Source organism: Scomber scombrus, chromosome 19, assembly GCF_963691925.1.
Source record: "Scomber scombrus chromosome 19, fScoSco1.1, whole genome shotgun sequence".
Classification (NCBI taxonomy): domain Eukaryota; kingdom Metazoa; phylum Chordata; class Actinopteri; order Scombriformes; family Scombridae; genus Scomber; species Scomber scombrus.
This window is the reverse complement of record NC_084988.1, coordinates 7,662,579-7,687,079: the sequence shown is the minus strand read 5'-3', so window position 1 is coordinate 7,687,079 and position 24,501 is coordinate 7,662,579. Positions and strand designations below refer to the sequence as shown.

At 40.6% G+C, this 24,501-nt stretch overlaps 2 protein-coding genes across 2 annotated transcripts in view; one reads left to right on the top strand and one right to left on the bottom strand.

The window, feature by feature from the left end:
• Positions 1-11,869, top strand: part of slc25a21 (solute carrier family 25 member 21) — a 92,444-nt gene extending 80,575 nt beyond the window's left edge. The window contains exons 5-11 of the mRNA XM_062440055.1: positions 3,210-3,276; positions 4,066-4,125; positions 6,777-6,884; positions 7,009-7,173; positions 8,788-8,969; positions 10,208-10,260; positions 10,851-11,869. Of these exons, the coding sequence (XP_062296039.1) occupies positions 3,210-3,276; positions 4,066-4,125; positions 6,777-6,884; positions 7,009-7,173; positions 8,788-8,969; positions 10,208-10,260; positions 10,851-10,912 (697 nt within the window). The 3' untranslated portion in view covers positions 10,913-11,869. The remainder of the gene's footprint in view (positions 1-3,209; positions 3,277-4,065; positions 4,126-6,776; positions 6,885-7,008; positions 7,174-8,787; positions 8,970-10,207; positions 10,261-10,850) is intronic.
• A 4,166-nt stretch (positions 11,870-16,035) lies between these two features.
• pax9 (paired box 9) lies at positions 16,036-24,478 on the bottom strand. Its single transcript, XM_062440841.1, has 5 exons — positions 24,475-24,478; positions 23,362-23,646; positions 22,066-22,680; positions 20,007-20,146; positions 16,036-16,290 (listed from the first exon to the last, which is right to left on the bottom strand). The coding sequence occupies exons 1-5, from the start codon at positions 24,476-24,478 to the stop codon at positions 16,036-16,038; spliced, it is 1,299 nt and encodes a 432-aa protein (XP_062296825.1).
• Positions 24,479-24,501: the final 23 nt, after the last annotated feature.

Below are 24,501 nucleotides of genomic sequence, written 5' to 3'. Positions count from 1 at the left end.
GTCCAAAACAAATGGATAAAACATGTCATACATGTGTTTCACTACATGGTCCTAACAACAACAACAAACTAAAAAAGCAACATGTTACCTAATGCAACAGTGTGACTCACAGATTCCTTTTTTTTTTTTTTTTAATGTTTTGGACAACAGTTGGGCTCTACGGCACAGAGAAATAAGTTATATCAAGCTTTTAAGATCAATTACTTTTTGGTTTGGGATTTTTCACTGGATTTGTTGAAAATAGGAAGATATAGAGTATATCCACCCGTATCCGTAACTAGCCAGGAATAATAAAAAAAGGTTTTCATTAATTCCATCATGCAACTTACTGTAACCATAAGCACAGTTTGTTTCTCTGGCTTTCAATTTATTATAGTAGTCCAGAACTAGACCTTTTTTTCCAGAACGACACTTTGAACAATTGTGAACAACTTACATATTTTGCATTTTCCATTAACAGAATATGAGCTCATGGAAAAATGTCCCATTGGTAAACAAATATGGAAGCGTGGAAATATGAATGGTGTCTGACAGCTGGTGACCGCAAAAAAAATGACATCCTGGCACAGCGACAGGTTTGTCGATTGTTAACGTGCTGGTGAGGTTTTCCTGGTTGGCCACACTGCTATTTGTTGATTTTTGTATTATGATACTCAAAAAGTCATTCAACTTACTTTTAATAAAACAGTGCACACATATTATCATCTGATATATTCCATACAGTTTGTACATATCTAGTTACCGTACCATGATACCAAGATCTATTTGTAGTGGTTAATTACATATAAAAATGCATGAGGTTTGAGATCTGTACTTTAAACATCTGTATGGGCTCCGACCTGTTCTACCTGTTTCACTTTGACACAATCCCATAAAAACATTTTGCAATGAGAGCAAAGGAAAATTAGTCTGCTGTTGCCATTGACAGTTTTTTTGTCAACACAACAGCTAACACACACACACACACACACACACACACACACACACATCCCAATGTCAAATATTTGAGAAAGAGGGTCAAGACATAATGTTCAAACACATGAACTATTACACCCATGTTTTCACTGAAGCTGGGGGTGCGGGAAATGCACATGTATACACTTCTTAATGTATATGCAACATACTTTGTGCCCTTTTTGCAAAACAGACAACATACTACTATACTCTTGCAATGTATGTGTCAAAACCGGTGAGACGTTTACTGGGGATAATGACCTCCTCTTTCATTACATTCCCCAGATTTCACCCACATGAGTAACAACATGTCCTCTTTATGTAGAAAAGAATAAAATGTAGTTGTAAAATGTTTCAGTTTTATGCTAATTCATGTTTTTCAGATGCATTGTATAATTTAGTTTTTGGGTAGAAATTGCCTGACTCAGAAAGATTTTGAATACTTCAAAAGAGAGATTATTTAGACTTTTGTTTACAGTTCAGAAACATCCAATAAGTGTGTTTTAACATGTGTGTTAAAAGGCAATTTGCATAAATCTAACCAGACTGTCCATCTACTCTGTAAATATACTCCATAAAACTGATTGCTTACAAAATACAGCCTGTGTAACATGTAGGCATACATTTCTATATACATAACTCACTGTATCATTTTATTATTTTTCCTGCCTCCAAGTACGCTTTAAATCATGGCTGGACGTATAATTGAGCAAAGGCAAACTTCCAAATTGACTAAAATTATACAGCTACCGTCTTTTGAAACATCCAGTATATCAAAAGTTGAAATAAACTCTTAAATCATTTCCTCCGCAGATTCCTAAAGAACATGTTTACCAGGGTTTGTGGTTTTAAAATATATCCTAGTGGTTCTATTGCCAAATAGCAGCAATATACTTTCTGTTTCCATTTTGTGAACTTGGTATTAGTCTGGCTGTCTACATTAAATATTGTCAGAGGTTTGATTCCTGCAGTGCCATGTTGAAGGTCTCTACAAGGGTGTTTATAAATGTATACTCCTTAAAGAGTAAGTCTGTAGTTACTCATGTGTGAGAGAAATTACCCTAATCTTGAGCATGGAGACTACTCATTTTGAACAGAAAGAGTTACAAAGTGGAGATGAGGAGTTTAAAAGACGTGGGAATTTACCAGACAGGAAGAGGCCCAAAGATTTTAATTGGTTGCATAATGGGAAATGTAGGATCTAGAGTTATTGGTGCATGACCCATTCTGGGGACTGAAAGACTATTCTGCTTTCTTTATGGCCTTCCTTTTTTATTCTGTCTCTTTTAAGTTCCCCAACTTTATAGAAATGCTGGAGCACACCGTTCACTTCAAATAAAGATCTTCCAAAGTATTTTCTTACTGTTCCAGGCAGCCATTTGTTTACATATATTTCCAAACAGGATTAAACTCAATAAGCAAACTCTTACACAAACACATGGAAGTGTGAGTGTTACACTTACATACACGTCAGTGAAAATCAAATCTGTATTGTTTTTTATAGTCATTGCTGGCTAATACAGTTTAAGTGTGTATTTACTTTTTTTGTACAGCATTAAGGAATAAAAATAGAAACACTTCTGGAAACAACCTGAGGAAGACCATGCCAATTAGCATTGCTGTTTTTTCAATGTATTAGCCACACTTAACCCATGAATGACGGCACATTTTGTCCTCTTTAAAATGTTTATAGCATTAATTTATTCAATGGTGCAACATTGACAAAATTAATGCAGACTTCAGGATTAACTGTGATGGATTTCAAGAGTATGGTAATTGATTTTCATATCTTACAGATATTAATTGTAACCTGTAGCAGTAAAAACAATGCAAATTTCAAAGACACCAGCATGGTGTGTTAAGTGGTTCATTGTCATGTAAATTGCACATGATTTTTGTGTGCCACTGCTGTGGGAATAGTTTGACATTTCGGGAAACGTTTATTCGCTCTCTTGCTGAGAGTTATATGAGATTTCCCTTCAATGTGAAGCCAGGGGACATTTAGCTTAGCTTAGCATTAAGACTGGAAACGTTCAAAGGATTAAGAAATCTGCCTGCTAGCTCCTCTAAAGCTCACAAATTAACACCTTATATCTTTTTTTGTTTAATTCACACAAAACCGCAGTGTAAAAACGACAAGTTGGGGTTTTACGGGACATTATGTCTTCCTGGAATCTGAAGTAACCTTACCTTACCTTTTAGCAGCAATAGTCACCATATTTACCTGTCTAACCATTTATTTTCTGTCTTTACAGCATATTTGGCTTTTACAAGGGAATTTTGCCTCCAATTGTGGCCGAGACACCAAAGAGAGCGGTCAAGGTGAGATAAAGGATGTGCGTGTTGGTTCATAGAAAACCGCAAAGCTCCTTGAGGTGTGATGCAAACATTGGCCTCTGGTTTCACTCACAACTGCCATATGAAAACACTCCAACCGCAGTTACTCTATCATGGTACACCCATGTTAATTAAACACATGACGCCTTCCACATCGAGTCTGTCTCCTCAGCCACTCTATTTGTTCTGTTGGCCTACCAAATATTGGCTTACAAGCAATTACAGCAAGCCTTCCCCTGAGCCCCATCATTTGATCTGTTTGTAGGCAGGCTTAGCATCTCTGGCTCCTGACTAACATATAATGGGGTGCAAGGGTAGGGGTAGCCTGATGCCTGGCATGGAGCTGCTCTGTAATGAGATGCTGGAGACGAGGATGTGTGAACTTTAAAAATAAGCGCTCACACTGAGAAGATGGGGTAATCACTCACACAGCGAACAAAGCTGGCTGATGGTGAGAAATGTCTGGAGCAAAGAATTACAGCAAATTAAAGCTCCGATTAAGACGCCTCTGCTGGCATTTTGCCCTTTTGCTCAGATAAATAAATCAGTGGATGTGTCTATGTTCGAGGATGTGCATTACACTTTCCCATTTACTCAGACTGTGTTATACAATTTTAAGTACTGCATAATTTTCAGTAGTTAAAAAGCTCAACAAAGTGTCTAATAGTGTGTGTGTCACTGTGTATATGTGAGTGTGTATTTGTGTTAAGATGTCAGTTCATGAATGCACCGTGATTTTCTGACAGCTCATTTATCCTGATCTTTCCTCTGTAGTTCTTCACCTTTGAGCAATACAAGAAGGCACTGAATTTGACCCCTTTGTCTCCTGGCCTGGTGAGTGTTAGACACAGGAACACCTGAATACACTCTCACCTGAAAAATAAACACACGCTCTCTCACACACACACACACACACACTCATACTCACACTCACACACAACAGAGGAGCGGGAAGAGCGTTACACCCAGTGTCAGAAATCATTTTTTTCAACTTCACCTGCCAGAGGCCTGGCTTACCAACGGCAAATGCCAAGAATATTACCAGCCAGTATTAATGTACATTTTTCTGTCAATGTATTGTTTTCAATGCTGTTTCATGTTTGAATTCACCTAATGTAAAAGAACACTTAGATTATTTTTTATTCATTCACTCTGTCTGCACCTGTGATGGAATATCATATTATTGTTATAATAATCATAATAACTCTAGCCTAAATAATTATTCAAAATGTACTGTCATGGATATTATAAAACTGGCATAATGGCAGCTTTCCTGCCTAAACACGGAGCCATCCAACACAAAATTAAGCTGGCATAAAGTTTTGTCAGGTGTTTATACACATATGAAAACTTCCTAGATGACGACTAGTTAATGAATTCAAATGTCTGGTATCATAGATAGAATAGTAGTCTATGAACAAAGTTAAATCAATAACGTACGGCTACATTTTAGTTTGTAGTGTTGTGAGAGAATTATAATCCCTCTCCAAACAAATTGATTAAACCACATGATTGTTGATTTTGCCTCCAGCTTCACTTCATAATAAGTAGAAAGCATTTGAATAAACCGCCTCTTACACGAATGGGTGTGTAGCTGATATTCAGAGACATCAGCTGGTAATCAGCTGATCAGGGTGGCTCTAATTATTTCATGTCTCTGCCTGAACCCGTGCAATATGAGTTTTACTCCAGGCAATAGAGCAGTCAGAAGAAAAAAAGTTTGTAAAAGTATAGTTGTTGACACCCTGTGTAAAGCCAATGTAACTGGCAGTTTGTCAGGAGCCTTTTTCGTTTATTACAGGGGCATTGTTTCCTTTTGATTTTATTGGTTGCCAGTGTGAAAGAAAAAAATGGTGATTAGTACAAGCAAAATTTAAAACTGGGGAGAAAAAAAAGACTAAATATAAGTAAAAAATTCAAATGTCATTTTCCTAAAACATTACCAGCTAGTTTTTTTTTCACTAATAGTTTCATACTGGAAGTCTAGCACGCTGCATTTGAAATAAAAAGATGACAATGAGATTAAAAAACAAACTATAATCTGAGGGTGTCCACCTCTACATCATATTAACTATTTAAAGATCACAGCCCCCACCCCAAACAAATTCATATTAATTGTTTCATTTCAAATTCAATGTGTTGCAGTAGAGCCAAAAATAATGACATTCCTCTCGTTGTCCTAATTAAATAGGTCACGCTGTATGTTTGCTCAGGGGTGTTAATCCTGGGGACTGGTTACACCACAGCCAGTGAACATCCAACCTTCTTTACTGATCTGGTTTCTGTTACACTGAGTCAGAGTTTAAAGGAAGACAGATTCATGTTGTACGGGTGCGGTCACCACACACTACCTATTCAGATGGCAGCCAAGTGTCAGACGTGATGGATGGCTTACCTGTAACTCAGAGTCGATACTGCCTCGGCATGGCACATATCACTGGCTTGTTTTTACAGCCATTGCTGGAGAAATGTTTACCTGTCCCATCCATCATGCTCTTTCTCTCCCCCCCTCCACCTCCTCCTCCTATCTCCTCCTCTTCCTCTTCAAGTGCTTCTAACCCCATTTCCCCCAGAGGCCCCCACATATCAAGTACTGTAATCACATAAGATCATTAGTGCGAGTGAATTACAGATTGCTTCTGAATGTGTCTCTCTCTCTCTCCTATTCAGCATGGCACAGCTGAATTCCTTCAATCTGATTAATGAGGACACACACAGTAATAATACAAATAAGGAATTAAAACGTGGCTGGCTGGCTGTGTAAACATTGCCAGGCATGTCTGAGAAGATGGGTCCCGGGGCTCTGACAGCAGGATAAAGAGGCAGGAAGAGTAATGAGCTATAGACACGTTCTTGACATGTTCCCATTACGCCTCCCTGCGAGCACGCACACATACACGCACGCGCACCGACACACGCACACACCTACATGCAGACATATTGCGCTGCTACCTCCATTTATTAATAACATATCCGGGATATGCATTTATAAATATGTGGTGTTACATCTTATATTTAATCAGATGACACAAAATTAATTTCAGTGCTTTAGTTATACGAAAATAGTTTCTAATCTTTGCCTTGAATTCAGTTTTCACTTCTTTCTTTTTTTTAATGCTAAACCTTAAACAGTTTCCTATTACACTGAGATTCCTACTACTTTTCTTTTACTTCCTTCTCCCTCCTGTCTGTCATCAAACATTTTGACAAATAATAACAAACAGAGGTGTCTTGTGTGTCATCAAATATTTGTCAAATGATAGCAACGACAGACGTGACAGAAGTAAATGTTCATTTTAGACAAGACAAAGAGACTTGGGGAACAAGTTTCTGAAAGCGAAACTACAAGTCAGTGTTGAGCCCTTGCAGCCTGACACTGGAAATCTCGCTCATTCTCTCCATCAATGTGTCTATTCTGCTCTGTCTCCACCCAAATGATATCCCCGCATTCTCACTCCTAAATCATGTCCATCTCCCCCCTCCAGGCGCTGTCTGCAGCAGGCCTCGGCGCAGGCTTGACTGAGGCTGTTGTCGTCAATCCGTTTGAGGTGGTGAAAGTCAGTCTCCAGGCCAACAGAGATTCCTTCAAAGAGGTTCATCGAAATAAAATACCGTCTTGTAAACTGTCTGTAATGTGGACATTTCTCCAGAGACTCATTTTTTTTTTCGTTACTCTCTGACATGTCCTCCTTTTTGAATTCACTCTCTCCAATACAGCAACCCTCCTCTTTTTCTCAAGCAAGACGCATCATTAATACCGATGGCTTCGGACTGAGGGGCCTGAATAAAGGATTAACATCAACACTCGGACGCCATGGAGTTTTTAACATGATCTACTTTGGCTTCTACTTCAATGTCAAGGATGCTATTCCTACCAACCCGGTAACATGCCAATCAAAATCTATGACCATACTGCCTTGTTTTAGTTTTCCCCCACAAATGCAAACTCTGGGTCAACTGACAGCCTCACACCACTTCAGCTTTGTTTTGGTGTTTGTAACCTTGACTACACCTAATTTTTGCCAACCTCTGGCTATATGATATGCATGTGTCCCAACCACCTAGCAAGTGGGGAACAGCAAGTGTTTGACAGTATGATTAGGTAGCCTGACTGCCATGGCAAGGAGGAAGCAAAAATCAGAGAGGAGCTTGTAAGATCAGCCCCACTAATACCTCGTCTGTTTGCTCTTCATAACATCCTCAAAGTTTCAGATTACACATCCGGCAGGGCCTGATGGCCCAAACAAAAGTTAATTTTGTTTAATGGAAACGTTACCATACGCCAGTTCCACATGTACAAACTCGAGCATTAGATTAACTCCAATGAACTAATTGGAAGCAGACAACGGTACTATTTTCAAGAGAAGGTTACAGTGGGAGCTCAGGCTCAGCTATATTTTCAACATTTTTCCAGTGACGCATGATGTACAGAGAACCAAGTGGTCATCCTCTGTGAATGATAATTATGTGGCTGGATGACTCAAATAGCTCTGTTCTTAGATTGTGGCCGTTGCTTTTGGGAATGATCCATTGGTATGTACATTGATGGAATGATCCTGTTTGTGAGAGGCTAATGACCGCCATTGTTGAGGCAGCGAAGGATAAATATTGTGGCCTCCGACAGCTTACTGGCTCGGTTGATAGTGGCATTTCTCCAAAGCCCTTTTGTCAGCAACATGAGCAATGAGCTTGTAACTCAAACATGTCCATAGTCAAATTCAGCCGGCCAGGCTCAGTCTTCTCTCATATCGTCATTTGAATAGTACAGACGAGGCAGATAACACACTGCCATCATTCACAAATGAATGTGTGAGGAGATGTTTGCTTAAGGCTGTTAGGAAGTCGGTTGATGGGTGTACTTAGGCCAAGGGTAAGTTACCCCATTCCCCACATCCCACTTAAAAAAAAGAGAAGAAGTGGGATTAGCTGTTGATTTACCTCGGCTCTCAGGGTGTCCAGCCGCTTGAGAAAGGCCTGGACCAGAGAGGCTGCTGTCATTTGTAAAAATATCCTGGCCAATTAGCCGTCAGAGCTCTCTGAATCTGGGCTTCTTTGGTACAGTAATACCCCTGTGCCGAGTCACAGCCCAATTACCCAAATTGTCCCCATATGCCTCCCCAGTCTGCCGGCATGAACCCTGTTTATAAATCCTCTGTCTTGGCTCCCCAAAGAACATGTGCTTCTGTTCAGCCAATCAGAATGCTGTGCCACAGTCAGGAAGCACTAATCTGCCCCCCGCTACCATAAAATGATCAGGGCTTTCATGCCAGCTTTGCAATCATATGCACAAGCCCCCTCACACTCTCCCTGGATTTCGCTCACATACATACCGCGTACACATAATGTCTCACGATTTATTTTGCTAACTCTCTCTCAATACCTACGGTTTTATACTATTTATATTTTGTGCCATTAAATGTATCTTATGCCCACTCTAGAAATGTTTCCATTAAAATTGTGGGTTATTTTATTCTCATGTCTCCTGTTCTTCACTAGGACCCTACCCTTGAGTTTCTGAGGAAGTTTACTATTGGCCTGGTGTCCGGGACCATCTCCTCCTGCGTGAACATTCCCTTTGACGTAGCCAAGAGCCGCATCCAAGGCCCCCAGCCGGTGCCAGGAGAGATCAAGTACCGCACCTGCTTCCAGACCATGGCACTGGTGTACCGGGAGGAGGGGTATGAACAACGGGTGGATTAGTAGGGGATCCTTTTGGACAAATTTTAAAAAGATGTCACTGGCCTTAAAGGCTGGTGCATCCAAGAATTAATGAGGCACTTGGTCTGTTTTGTTAGCAATTGATTGTGGGTTATCTGCCAAAACTGGCTGTCAGAGAAGACAAATGTAGCAGCTGCAGCTACAAGTTAGCAGGGTTTGATTGTGCGGTGTGAGTTTCCGTCTCTTACTGCAGGGGAAGTCCATGAATAGCTTGATGCAAAGCTGTGATCCGATGAATGGAAACAAAATAGTGACGTTACATTCTGGGCTTTATTCCCCACGTGTGTGATCATACATTTCTGCAGTCTGTCAGTTGTACAGTAAATGTTAACATATTTTCAAGCCGCTGAGAATGACAGCTCTAAATGGAAGCTTCAAGGAAAGATGTATGTTATGTTAGCAATTGCCCCAGGCTTTCCACTTTCCCCCATGCAGCTACACTAGACAAGGGCCAGCGAGATGTTTGTAGTTAGTGGACACAGGAGCCTTGGGGGCTGCTGCAGGAACGGCACTGAAACGCTGTCGTCGCAGGGGTGCATAGAGGGTGCCCCCTCCGCCACATCCAGTCCCCTGCTCTAACACAACACAGTCCCAGCTAATTAGTGGTCCCTATGGGAGACGTCGTTAAGCAGACCCTAACGAGCCGCGCGGCGCTCCACGGGTCAATCTAATCAGACAGAGGGCCAGGGAGGAAGTGGGTCGAGCCTTATTAACGCCATCAGTGGCGGGGGCAGGGAGTGGGACAGAGAGCACGAGGCGGAGGCAGGCAGCCACTGATCACCTTGAATGAATTAAGAGGCAGGTACTCACCAGCGCTCGCCGTTAGAGCTCAACTATGTACCTGACAGGCTGAGAGACAGGCAGGCCAGGAGACAGACAGCCAGGAAAGAATTTGCCTCACACACACACACACATACACACACATACATACATACATACATACATACATACATACATACATACATACATACATACATACATACATACATACATACATACATACATACATACATACATACATACATACATACATACATACATACATACATACATACATACATACATATATATATATATATGCAAGTACCCTAGTGCACACATACTTCATAGCCTCAAACTAATTCTTGACACTATTTTCACATTTTATCTTTGGTATTTTGTATTTGCACAACATTAACATTGTATTTCTTTCCTATAGGTACATGGCACTATACAAGGGTTTGGTGCCCAAGATAATGAGGCTTGGACCAGGTAACAAAACAAAATCCTTATTACTGACATTAAAATCATGCTTATAATCATATATTGCCTTTTGCAACAGATTGAAAAAGTTTCAATTTGAAATTGACCTAGTATTTTTTTTTTTTGGAATAATAGGTTTTCTGATTAGCAAATAAACTAACATCTTTGAACTAAAAATACTTTTTTATGCTGAACTCGTAAATTGTTAATTGTTAATCTAGGCAGAGTTTCCTGAAACACGTTAACGCTAAATTCAACTTTGCATGACTGTTTCCAATGAAATGAGACAGGGACAAGCACTACTTCCCTGTTAGAATATTTGATTTATTATTGCCTCACTAACATTATTGTATTTGTTTATTTTTTATAACTATCCAAAGATTCATTGTTTAATTAGAACAAACATGTGTTACTCATCTATAACACATTCCTGTGTCCCTGAGAAATCTTACTTGTTTGGGCTGAAAAACCTCATAAGCTGCATTTTAGATCATGTGACAGTAAAACTTAGTTCCTATTGGACAGGTAGGTCACCCTGTTCATTCAGTCGGAGGGAAGTATTGGTTGATTAACTGAGGCTCTCCTCTGTTTGGCTACAGGTGGAGCAGTGATGCTGCTGGTCTATGAATATGTGTCTGGATGGCTACAGAAGAACTGGTAAAACAAAAAATAAAAAAGACAGGAAAAGAGTGCCTTACATATTGTGCCTCAATGCTAAGTCATTGTTAACTGACTTCAGTAAGGACCAACCAAATCAGTTTCTTTTTTACCCTTAAATATATACAGAACTGCAATAAATATAAGATGATGGTAGGTTTTTCTTTAGATGCTGCATTCAAAGGCGGTTTCTCAAGAGGTGCTGCAACACGGCTGGAAACAGCTGCAGTGTTGGCAAATATATTTATAGCAGAACACAAGTTTTTATTACTTGATCAATAGCTTTTAATGTTCAGTTTCAAATAAAAAAAATGGCAAGAATAGACTGAGCGCATGTTTACATGACAATCACAAACTCTAGACCCACTACAAAGCGATCACGTATAGATCATCTTTATATAGCTGCACAGCACATGTTATATGACAAAACTTGAACGCACATTGAGTTCAGATGAGCCTCACTTCCTCGACCGACCTGACCAGAGCTCTGCTGGGCTCAGCGGATCATCCATCTCCATCAAACATCACTCGTGTTTTAATGTAAACTGCTCATTAAGAGGCAGCTTTTGAAATCAGCACACCACCCACTGTAGCCGTGGAGCCTATGTGCACACATATATGCGACTGTATGTATACGTTTCATACTCATCACGCACACGTGATCACAAATATATACTGTGATCACACCTACAGTACTAAGCTTTGCATTTCAAAGAAACCAAATAACCGCAACAGTGCCTTACAAATCTTATACACTGATATTGTGGAGGCCTATTGCAGAACTTTTTAAAACATTTTTAAGATTTATATTTTTCATGTACCACCTATAAATTGGACTAGTATAAAATCTGTGTTTTTCAAGCTATTATTGGTAGGAATTTGTGTTAATTTGACTATTCCGTTATCATGTGGTGAAATGTACTTGCATGAATTGGTAACAAATAAAAAGAAAAAAATGTAACCTCTCACTTGTTCTCTCTGTGTGTGTGTGTGTGTGTGTGTGTGTGTGTGTGTGTGTGTGTGTGTGTGTGTGTGTGTGTGTGTGTGTGTGTGTGTGTGTGTGTGTGTGTGTGTGTGTGTGTGTGTGTGTGTGTGTGTGTGTGTGTGTGTGTGTGTGTGTGTGTGTGTGTGTGTGTGTGTGTGTGTGTGTGTGTGTGTGTGTGTGTGAAGCACCATAACTAGTTTGTATTGTTGCATGTTTGCCTCTTCTGGGAGTGTCCCATCTTGGCATTGATATAAGCATATCACCTTCCTACAGTTTATCACTTCATCACCCTCTTCCTTGTCTTTTCCCATCAGAGCACTTTGTTGTTTGAGAACCTGTCAGTCACTGGAGTTGTATTACTCAACCTGGCGTCAGTCTTTTCTCTGTCTTTCACTCTCTTGGTGGTGTGGAGACGTTGCCTGAGCATAGCTCAGTGCAAGCTAAAACAACAAGCTGAAGAAATTCAAATGTGGCTGCAGGAATGGGGGGGTTACCGCACACATTCTCTCCCTCTACCAATCTATCTCTTACACAAATATGCACCCTCACACACATGCAAACACACACACACACACACACACCTGTTGCACAGCCCTAGGGGTAGTGGTTGCTCTATAAGAGACTCATCTTAACCTCATCTGGTAGTAGCTTATACTGAGCCACGTTGCCATTTGACAGTCATCATTAATGTGGGAGTTTCTCTCTGCCAAAATGGAACGGCTTCTGGTTTTTTGCCCGAGGGCCTGTGGTGATAGACTAACAACTGCGGCTTGCAGACTGATGGAATTGTAAGCGCTTAACCTGCGCTTTCTGTAATGGAGTGCTGAATGCAAATGTTTGTTTCAAACTTGACAGCTTGTAACATGTGCCGCATGTATTGCAGGTAGCTAGGCAACAGAACCACCCTTCACCTGAATTCCTTGCAAACCGTCCTAATCATAAATCATCAGCGGCAAAGTCCCCTTCTCCTCATTTTCTTCACACCCTTGCCATGTACCTTCCTCATCTTCACCCGTAACATTTCAATTCAGTTGTTCAGCTTTGACAAGCCTGCAACCTGGACATGGCTGTACCTGTCTCTCCCAGTGCAGGCACGGTTAATGATTAATATATATTAAAATGTCCAGGATTTACAGTAGGTGTAAAAAAGCAGTGATTCATGTCCATTTGGTTGGATATGGACGCCACATGCAGACATACCAAAGACATGGAACCATGTGCTTAATACAGCAATTTTTTCCCTCTTTTTAAGAGGTTTTACTCACCTGTCTGCTCAATGTTGCTGTTTTAAGGCATTAAGAAAACATTCTGGCTGTTGTCAGCTTCTTGTAAAAATGTTCAGTGAGCAGAAACACGCATGAAGAGCTGCATGCAGCCAGTGTTACATACCCTGTTCTGTGTTACTTTGGAAATAGCTGTCTTGTTTCTGATTGCATGTGGAGAAATAAAGATAACCATATGACACTGAAGTCAGACTCAACATCATTAATTATAAACACGTGTCTGCCCCTATTTTTAAAACTACGCCTTTAGTCCTCGCTTCCATAAAGCTGACCCAACATTAGGCTTTTGAGAAGCTATTCCTCCTGTCTAGAAAACACACTGTTCCTATTTTTTAAATACTGGTGTCAATTAAGACGACCACATTTTAATTTTGTTGTATGAGTCAGAGCAGACTAACAAGATTGTGCTCAGTTCATATAGCTTAGTTGAAAGGAAAAGTTGTTTGGCCTTGTTGTGTGTAGGCTGTGGCAAAAAAACAGCATGTAACGACTTTTTCATGCCACTCTTGTCCTTTCACGGCAGAAAGCTGGTTGTAACTATCATTTACTGTACATGATGGATGATAGATGGTAGGGGTGGCCGTGAGGGCTGGCTGGTACAGCGAGTGTATGATCATCACGTCCCTGTGATGTGGTTCACATACGGTCAAAAAAACACTACGATCCCTGAGCAACGGTCCGTGACCACTGGATGCGGGGAAGAGTGCTTTCCAAGTCAAATCAGCCCCTGCGTGGGGAGGACTGTTGACACAGTCACATGGAGGGACTGTTTATGCTGTAACACAGGAGGAATGGAAACATGGGCACCCTCTTAACTCTCAGCAGCAGGTAGTGCTATGTAAAAGAGCAGGTGAGCGATTTTTATCAAGTTATTCATCTCCTACTTCATGAAGCCCAGTTTGTTTAAATCTCAGTAGTCTGGTTTCCACTGTGGGGCTAGACAGGACTTGCCAGACTCACTCATAATTTATTACAGTACATTTTCCCCCCCTCTAAACATTCTTGAAAGTATTTTTGCATCATTTTGCAAACATGTCATTTGTCAACCGGGCCGTGTGCTTTACTTTTGTAATGAACACGTTGCATTGGCCCTGACAAGCCCTATTTGGCCCTTTTGTGGCTGCTGAAGGTTCGCATGTGGGTCACATGTCTGATGACCTTGGAGACCGCAGGCCAATGAGCCTATTTGTGGCTCTCTGAATGCACATGGACTCCACCTCACCCCACCAGACCTCGGCACACAAATCCCAAATTTTAATGCAACAATGATGTTCTAATTTACGATGGCTTACACACGCCTAAACCCAACAAAAAAATTATTTATGACATATAACAGTTAAATACTAGGAACTGTAACACAACAGACGACTTTTACTAATATTTGCAAAGAGTTGTAGGGTTTTCAAAATAATACCACTCCCTTATGTGATATTCACTGAAGACAAAATAATTAATATTGAAATTAAGACATTTTATGGAAGTATTAGGAAATACTATATTTTATATTTATATCATTTCCCCTTCAACAGAAAATTTCATTGCGCGAACTACAAGATTTATTTTATACTTTTCATTAAATAATATATATTTGAATTTCTTTATAACAATTTTTTCCTTTCTCACTCTGCTAATATTTTAGAATACATTTTTTTTAATATAGATAAAACCATATTTAAAGAAATGAGATGAGATGGCTGTTATTTGAATGGGTAAAAGATATTAAAATAATTGCTTTATATGGTGTGTGTGTGTGTGTATGAGAGAGTGTGTGTGTGTGAGAGAGTGTATGTGTGTGTGTGTGTGTGTGTGTTAGCGTGCTGAAAGCATTTCTAATGAACTTTCCTAGTGAGCTGTGACGCATTGCAATAGAGCATTCAGGCCTTGTATGAGCACGCACATTTTTTTATTTTTTATGAAAAGCAGTTTCCTGCTCATGTAAAACAGGCTGGTAGGCTACAATATCCTGAATTTACCACAGCTGCACTGGCAGAGGGGAAAAATAAATATTTTCAGGTGTGATGATGTACTTTCTTCTCAGAATAAAATGAGTTGAGGATTCCCCAAACAAGCGGCAAACTCCATGGAGACCAGTAACAGCCAAACAATTTAATAAGATACATTCAATTTCATTGTGCAACATTTGTCAATTGTTAATGCTATAGACTCCAACATAAGACCAATGCCAATTTTGTCTGAACGTGCGTGGAGATTCCCATGCTGTCTGTAAGGCTAATTGCACTTCATTCAACGTACCTTAATCTAATAAATAAACATGAACTTCTCTCGGGAGCTCTTGCATAGGCTACATTTTTAGAGAAGTGGAAAAACAATTCTCCATAAGACTTATCAAAACATAAAAAACAACAAAAAAAGCATACAAACATTTTTTTTAAAATAGCAATTAATAAGCACCCTGAAACACTAATGCAAAGTTTTTTCCTCTTTGATTTCTTATTCATGAAGTTATACATTACCCCATTTTGCCCAAAGACATTTGCAGAAGTGTGCAGTAAAGAATCTGAGAGGAGCTGTGTTGAAGGATGGAGTAGCAGTCATACATCTGTCCTTCAGTACACCTGTCCTGCAAGTTCTTTCTTTCAGACAACTTTGAAGTAAAAAATTGACCAACTGTTTATTCCTCATGTGTCTTTGGCCTGACTGTGTCTAGCTGGGAGGGGGAGTTCACATACGGGACGGCGAAAATATGGGTCCTGGGGCCGAGTCCTTCATAGAAAAGGAGGCGGTGGGAATGAAATGAAGCCACAGGGGACGGACTCGGTGTCTCCTGTCCTCCGCCATCTCTCACTCCCCTTCCCCCCCTCACGCCCCTTCTTCTCACATCAGTCTCTGGGGCTGACCTCACAGCGCCGAGGCAATGACTGGGTGAATGGCGTCACGGTTGGCCGTCATGCTCTTGAAGGCCAGAGGGGTGGCGATGTCACAGCTGTGGGGAGATAGAGCACTGCCACTGGCCGGCTGCCATGTGGGTCCGGTCACATAAGCCGACGTGGTGGCGCTGTACCCCATGTAGGGTGACACTTGGGTGGGAGGGTGGTAGGGAGGCATGCTGGGCACTGTGACATAGCTGTTCACTGTGGGCAATCCATTCGGCGTCTGGGCGAGGAACAGAGGGCAGAAAGAAAATTAGCAGGTGAAAATCTGCAAAAATTAGGTCTGAAAGGTGCCTTATAGAGAAGAAACATTTTTCATCAGCTTCACTGCTTAGTGTTGAAAATCAGTTAGTAAATTCCAGTATTGGTTTTCCTCACAGCTGAAAAAAGTAAATTATTTGCCACAGAAAGATTCTTTACTGTCAGAAATTACAGAATATTTTAGTCACCCCAAACTAGGTAGACACACACACAAGCAGCTGTAATGGGGAAAACCTGAGGCAAACTGTAGAAGAAAGTCAGAGGAAAAGTGAAGCTGGTTGAATCATAAACAGCAGAGACTTAAATTCTAACTTGGGTATCACAGCCAGCACATAAAAAAACCCATTTTTCCCAATTTTGATGAAAGTATGAATGATCAATTATGCGCTCGTGCCCCTGGAACATATTAAACATGTATTAAAAACTGTATACGCATGATTGCCTGTGTGTGCATGGGACTTGTTTTCTACCAAAAGTGGACTTTTCTCCGGCTGCGATGATATACCACGCCAGATGATGGGAGACAGGGTGGTTGGGGGCGCCACAAAACAGATGTCATGAGCGATTGAGAGTGAAAGGCCAGGAAGAGGGGAAATATGATAGAGAATGAGGCGAGCACAGGGTTTGAAAGCATGAATGGGCTTTGCTTTTCTGGCACAGCGACAGGACTTAACTTGAGGAATTCACCAAAGCATTTCAACAGGGAGGCCGAATTTCTGTGCTTGGGTGGTCTGCGACTACTGAGAATAATTTCTACGATTGGGATCTTTTCTCTCTTTATGACGTATTTTCATAGATTTGCCTGAATGACAGAATCACCGGCCATTTCTTCAAAGTAGATATGAAAAATGACACACCTAGCTGACATTTCGAGGTGATTATTAAACATAACTCAAGAGAGAAAAACTGGTTGTGTGCATGCATGCGCTTGTGGGTGCCTTTGGGTCTGACTGTGGGTGTTTTGGTGGGTGTCAGTGTGTCTTCACTTGGCTCAATAATGCTGCAGCTTCTTTTTCATAAAGTACAACACAGGACTTCAGCTTTGTTTTAAAAAAATGTTTTTTCATTTAAATCCATTAGCCTAACTAAATAGCTTTCTAAAGATCATTTCAACTTCCACTAATGAAAAACACACACTAACTGTGCACACATACACACATACAGCATATACAAAATAACAGGAAACACCTTTCAGTATAATGCAATCCACTAAAACAACACCACTAACTACAGTCTCAGTTAGCACAGATGTGAATCAACACCTGTCTGACACAAAGTCAACAGAATTAACACATTAGAAGCTGTATAAAGGTTGTGTTAGTGCATCATTTATTTGTTTAGTTGTACTTGTTATTTTGTACAGCACCATCAATCTATAGTGAATACACTTATAGTTTGTTAAAGAATGTATTTGTAGAAATATGTGAGCAAAATAAACAAAACAAAACAATTGTGCATTGTATTCATAACTTACTGGTTATTATTAAATTCAGTTCAGGTTCTTTTTTTTCTTCTTTTTTTTCTTCTCTTTAATAATAATATTTGTTAATTATAATACTTAATGTACTGTTTTGAATTACTATTATTAAGTACAAGTAACGCAGATTTGAATTATGAATAATAAAATAAATCAACCAAATAATTACACCACAAACGGATTCATCTGGTCACGCTCTGATCGCGATGTTTATATCAGGAAAACTAATCATTATTTTAAAGTTTCAATTAAAAAAAAAAAAAAAGCAGATTAATTAAGCATGAACAAATATTTAAACTGGAGTTTAGGTTTGATCGTTTTGTTTTTTATGAGTAGATGTTTGATTCGTTTTTGGGGCTTCGAGTTCGCCTCGCGCACTTCGCTCCTGGCTTAACCTTAAATCTATTTTAATGATCCCCCTCTTCTTCTTCCCAGAGAAAAACCTGAGAGTCCCTTGGGTGCATCTGCCCGCAGCACCCCGCTCAGCTCCTATAGGCCACACATTACTAACCGCATAGAGTGTATAGGTTATACGGTTTAGGCCTATACTCAGATTTGTCACGGTAACAGAAATAAAAAAAATGACCTTTAGAAGTTTTCAGTTTCCCAATTTGGATAAAGTAGTGTTGTTTAAGCTTTAAGCAAATATGAAACATGAGAGGAAAACGCGTGAATATCGAGACATATTTGAAGCAAATGAACTGTAGATGAAAAAATCAGGGCCTTTCAGTCTGTGATGTTGATCTTTGTCGCTGCATGACATCTCTCTCTCTCTTTCTTTTACTGTCTCTGTCTGTCTCACAAACCAACATTTCAGATCTATTTAACATTCGGTGTTAAAGCTGCAGTGCCTGTATGAAGTCAGTCAGTGTGACAAAGGCACGCTCAATCCTCCAGTGTTTTGGAGAAACTGAACTCGCTGCACCATCCTTTGTTTTTCATGCAATAAACTCTATAATTTATAGAGTTGTTATTTTCTGCATTTAATGGCTCACTTCTGTTTTTGTATAGCTGGCTGGCTAACCGCTCTGACAGTCAGTGTGTGTCCCCTTGTGTGCTGTAGTCCAACTCTGAACCCTCCTAATCTCATAGTTTCAGCCCTGCTTTCTGCGTAATGAGCGTGAAAACTGCCCGCGATAAAGTGACAAAATAAATTATGCGGCATGATTTTTTTTTTTTTTTTTTGTCTGTAAGGAGAATCGTGTAGCCTGTGTAAAAAAAGAAGAAACAAACACGCATGCGCGCATACACACTCCGGTCATCGTCACAGCCCTTCAATTGTTACCTACTCAGGAAAACCAAATATAGGGCCTAAAGGCACATGAATGCATTTGCCTAAACTACTGGAATAAATCTTTACAGAAAATAAGACACAAATTAATACAAATATAAATAAGGGCTATCTGATTTCTGGCACCTAAATTTTTAAAAAAATTACTTCATTTCGGTTAAAGTAGAAATACGGAAACTCAGCGTTCATCTGAGCGTGAACCTGGAGTCATTTGAATTTGACGCTTTCACGTACAATATATTTATCGACTCTAACAACTCGATGCAAAACAGTGAAAGTCCCGAGAGTTTAGGCCTTCACCACAGTTGTTCTACACCAAATAGCTCTTTGTTGTAATTTCTCGTACAAAGCAAAATGAGACAAAATGACGCACTGGTCGACGTCCAATGCCATGCAGTTCAATGTCTTGGCTCAAACCCTGCATGGACTCAGCCCATTACAATGTACTACAGTAAGCCGAAAATAGACTATAGGTCTTATGGGCCTTAACAGTTATGGAGTGTTAAAACAGCCACAACCGACTTAAAAACATAGTCAAGACACCAAACAGCTAAACACTAATAAACAGAATAACTATCCACAACTCTTTAACTTACTAATAATTATATCATTGACCCATTGACCATACAGCAGGACCTGCAGGAAGTGCGCCTTATTAAGCCAAAATTGAAATAATAATAAATAGATATTATTTTAAAAATGTAATGAATAAAAAAATTCCCATTACCAGCAAGCCAACAGAAAGAGTGCGTTAATGCTGCGAAATTTCCAGGCCACATAATTATTAAAATATCATAAATGACTCAAGACTACAGGTACATTAACAACCTGATGGCCAAACGTTTGGATAGACTGTTTTGGTTACCAAAAAAAAAAAAAAAAGAGAGGTGTCCCCTTTTATTTTTTTTACCTGTTTGTATTTTGCTTCAGGTTCTAAATGCGGTTTATCCACGCCATTGACTAGTGGAGAACTTGCTGGAGGGAAATTAGTCCTGTTTATAGCGCTCCATTCTTCTAGTTTGGCGCTGGGAAAGGATGGACTGTCACTAACTGGGGGGGGGGGGGGCAAAAGAGAAAGAGAGGAAAGTCAGAGAGGGGTTTTTAAGGTTAGAGGAGAAAAAAAGACCCACACAGCCAGGCTCCATAAGACACAATAAACCCTGTGACATGTTGCACTTGAGCGGTCATTTGTCACTTTACGCACAGGCTCACATGCTCGCGTTTGGAGCGTCACATTTTTACAAAAAAGTTGCTTTTTTCGTGTTCAGTCAAATAAAATGTCTGTTTTAGTTTCAAATCACATTAATCTACATTATTTGCTACCGAGTATTTAAATATGTTTTCCCCTCTTTTTAAAAAAATTCTCCATAAGTGACATCATATCTTAAAATCTCAGTTAGTTTCAGAAATGTTCTCCAGTCATTAATCAACAAACTGAAAGTGAAATTATCTACGTGTTTTTCCACTTGGCTTGAAGCGACATTGTTTAGTCTAAACGTTTAGTGGACATGCTGCCTCCTGGAGATCAAATCGAGGCCTAGTTGAAGATGGCTAGAGGGGCGAGACAACTCTCTGGTGGGTCAGGGTCATTTTAGCCCACCATAACGTCTTCCTGTTGGTGACAAATTAGATTTACTTTCTCCGTCTCTCTCCTTTTTGTGAGTGTGTGATCATATTATACACGGTTCCCAAAGCTTACAGTAGGAAAAGCAAGGCCACCAATGTTAAAGAGCTTTAAAAAATAAAATAAAAATCTTGAAAAACTTTTTTTTAATGTGCTTGAATTCATCCACAGAAATTCAGCCTGCAGTGTGTGTGCGTGTGCGTGTGTGTGTTTGATCGCATGCGTGTTATGCATTAAATTAAATCTCCAGAATTATTACCTTTAAGTGAAATGACCATTAATCATATCTATATTGTATTGTTTTATATGACTTTTGTATCTGCAATCTTTCATAAATTCCAAATGACTTTATTATAATTATCCTGGTGCAAAGTCACTGAATCCTACTTTTTTTTTAAAAACAACAACAACTTTATCTGGCATTCAGAAGACTGCCACAAACATCTGCAAATAATCTGGAAATGCATAAATAGTTTAGAAAGCCATATTTTCAAAACACATTCCTCCGCTGTGATTTTCTGGTGGATATCTGCCTCACATTTGTCTTGTTTAGATTGCCCGAGTTAAGTTCGCATGGCGGCGGTGCAGAGGAGCCGGGGCGTGTTTCTGCATGGAAGCTCTGAATCCTGACAGCAGGACTCTTGCTCTGGACTGACAACACTTCCCCTCCTGCCACTGGAAAACAAGCTCTCAGAAAATCCCATCCACAACACTGAGCCGACCATTAACACTGATTTATGCCGGATCCCGTTTCACTGTTTCCAAAACAGTTGTGGTCTTGTTGAGTGCGCGCCAAAGTTATCTGGGCCTACCTGCATGTGTGACACATGGACGACAAACACAACACAATGCAGCAAAGAAAATATCTCTTACAGCGAGCTTGCTCTTTGAGGCCTGAATCAAAATACGCAGCACAAAATGTCTGGCTCCAAAGTCATGGCGAACATTATGCACACCTCATTTTGATGCACTTCATCTCACCGCCTTTCCCTCAGCTGTCCCTCTAATATTCCACATCCGCTTCTTAATTATTACTGCAAGCAAAGCCATCTGTTTCTGAACTAACCTGCCTCCCTTTCAAATCAATATCAGCAGGCAGGTCAAATGGCATTTAAGCTTTCTCTCCATTGAGGCCGGTGAATTTATAACGTCCTAATACTTATTTTTGGGAGCCTATGCTTTAAAAAACAATTAGAGTAACTCAAAGGAAAAAATATAACCACTCCCTCTCTTAAACGCACACACAGTCGGGTTTTACCCGCTCTTGCGGGCAAAACCCCTCAGAAGGTTGGATAAATCTTGTGCAATAAACAAATGCAACCGCCCTCCATGCAGGCATGCTTACTTTGTTGCTCTGTAATAGACCGTATCCCCAGAATATCTGTCACAGAGTGCGAAGAAGGCCATATCCTGTGCATGGCCATGTGTCCGGGTAGGGTGGGCATGCCGGGGGGAGTGGGCACTTTGGACGTCGGGTATGAGTATAAGTGGTTGTATGGTAACGTAGGCTGTGGCGGTGGGTGAGGCCCCTGCTTGCCTGACTCATACTGGCTCTGCTGCGACAGATTCCCGATCTTGTTGCGGAGGATCCGACTGATGGAGCTGACGGACGGCAGGTTGAACTTGTCGCAAACCCCGTCGGCGAGTAGCCTGTCCCGGATCTCCCAGGCAAAAATCCCCGGGTCTCTCTGCTTGTATGTCCGTATGTGCTTGACCACGGTGGGTGTGGTGACCCGCGGCTTGCTGCCTCCGATGGCCCCCGGGAGGATGGAGCCGGTCTCGTTGTAGCGGGCCAATATCTTGCTGACGCACCCGTGGGAGACTCGCAGCTGCCTGCTGATGTCACAGGGTCGAATTCCGAGCTGGGCCAGCTCCACTATCCGGAGCCGGATGGCGTTGGGGAGCGGTCTGCCGTTCACGAAAACACCGCCGAGTTGGTTCACCTCACCGAAAGCTGGCTCTGGTGTCAAAAACAAACACACAGAAGGGCAAAACAATGAGACAGCGATTAGGTAACCAACCCGAGGCCCACCACTGGTTGCTAATAACCAACGTTAAAGCACTTATTTATATGGCCTTATAGTTCTAACCAGACTCATAATTCACTATAGATTATCAAATGCAGCAAAGTTGTGAAGCATTAAACTGTGTTTTTGTTCTAGTTATTGAGGTTTTTGTCCTTCATCAGAGCAGTGTGCTTTTAACTCTTTAATGTCTCTTTAAAAGTTGATTTGCAAGAAAACACAATTACGAATGGTGCATCTTTAAGTAAAGGGCGAGTTTAAAGTATTTTTTAAATCAAAAATATGTTCACTTTAAAATACAAATGTATGGCTTTTATTTAGGTTTAGTGTTTGGATGAGAAGGATCAACTAATAGCTGACTGTTTTGCTGTCGTGCACACACAGGCTAAACTTCACTTTTCGGTCCAGTGTCCAAAAATCAAGCGCAGCTGACACATGAAATAATTCAGTCTACTAGTTTCTTCCCGCTGGATTAAAGTTGAGCCAATCTGAGCCGTCATAAACAACACATAGACACAATCTCTTCGCTGTATTTCCCACCTTGCCGTTGGACAGTTTTGCTGCATCCCTGACGAGAAGAGAGGGAGAGAGAGAAAAAAAATCACAATTGAACTCACCCATTGCGTTAAAGCCGCAAAAGAAGAATACGGTGTCCGGGTTGTGCCTCCTGCGTGGGTCCTGCTCCGCGTCCAGCGTGTCCACTGTCCAAAACCGCGTCCAAGAAAATCTTCTTGCGCGATAAGGAACAAGAGGAACTAAATTCTCGATCTGTTTCCTGACGGCGCTGGCGACAGGCTTACATTTCAATCTGCTGAAATAAGGAGGCTGGTCTTCCAACGATTCTCCCCTGCCGATTGGCTGGACTCTCCAATAGACTTTCGAGATTGTGCTGCTCGGTGTTGCTATTGGTCAGAAAGTTTGACATGACAAGTCTACAGAGATCCCCCCCAGCCTCACCTCCACCCCCCTCCCTCCTCCGTCCTCCTCCTCGTCCTGCTCTGTCCCATCAGAAAGCAAAGCTGGGGATATACCACCATGAATGCGTTTGTTATTGAGACAGATAAGGTAAGTATAGTGCAATATCAACATTTTGGATCAGATCTTCACCTTTCCAAAACTGATGTGGCGCTAAATAAAAAGCTGGGTAAAAAGCTCCAGAGGGTGACCATCACACCGAATTAAAACCTGAAAAAAATATTAATATTTACAGAAAAGCGCATGAACTGGTGCATCTAAAACCCCGCGTGCAATTACTTTATGTTGTCATTTGCTCGTGTTTTTATAACTAATATTAAACCTTCCTATCTCAACTAAATGTCCACGTTTTACTATGAAAACAAAAAGTTGGAAAACCTGTATTTGAGTGGCTTTACGCTCCACTACACCACCCTTCATCCCAACCTTTTAAATGGCATCATTAAGGAAATGGGAGGAAATGAATGATTGGTTTTGAGTAATGTAATTGGATGGGAGATGTGTTTTGTGTGTAAATCGTGTGTCCGTGCGTTTGAGGATTGTCACACTTATTTTTTTCTCACTCGTCGCCCGTTTTTATTCACCTTTACGCATCAAGCAACGAGTGCCGCAGTTTGTAAAACACGCCAAAAAAAAAATAAAATCCTTCACAGGATGATGTTTTGCTTAAAATGAGGCCGTCAAGAGACAAATGTTAAACCTGCGGAAAGAACCTGCCTGCTCATGCAGTTTGAAAATAAATGGAGGAATTGTACCCATGCCAAATTTAATTCTTCTGTCAA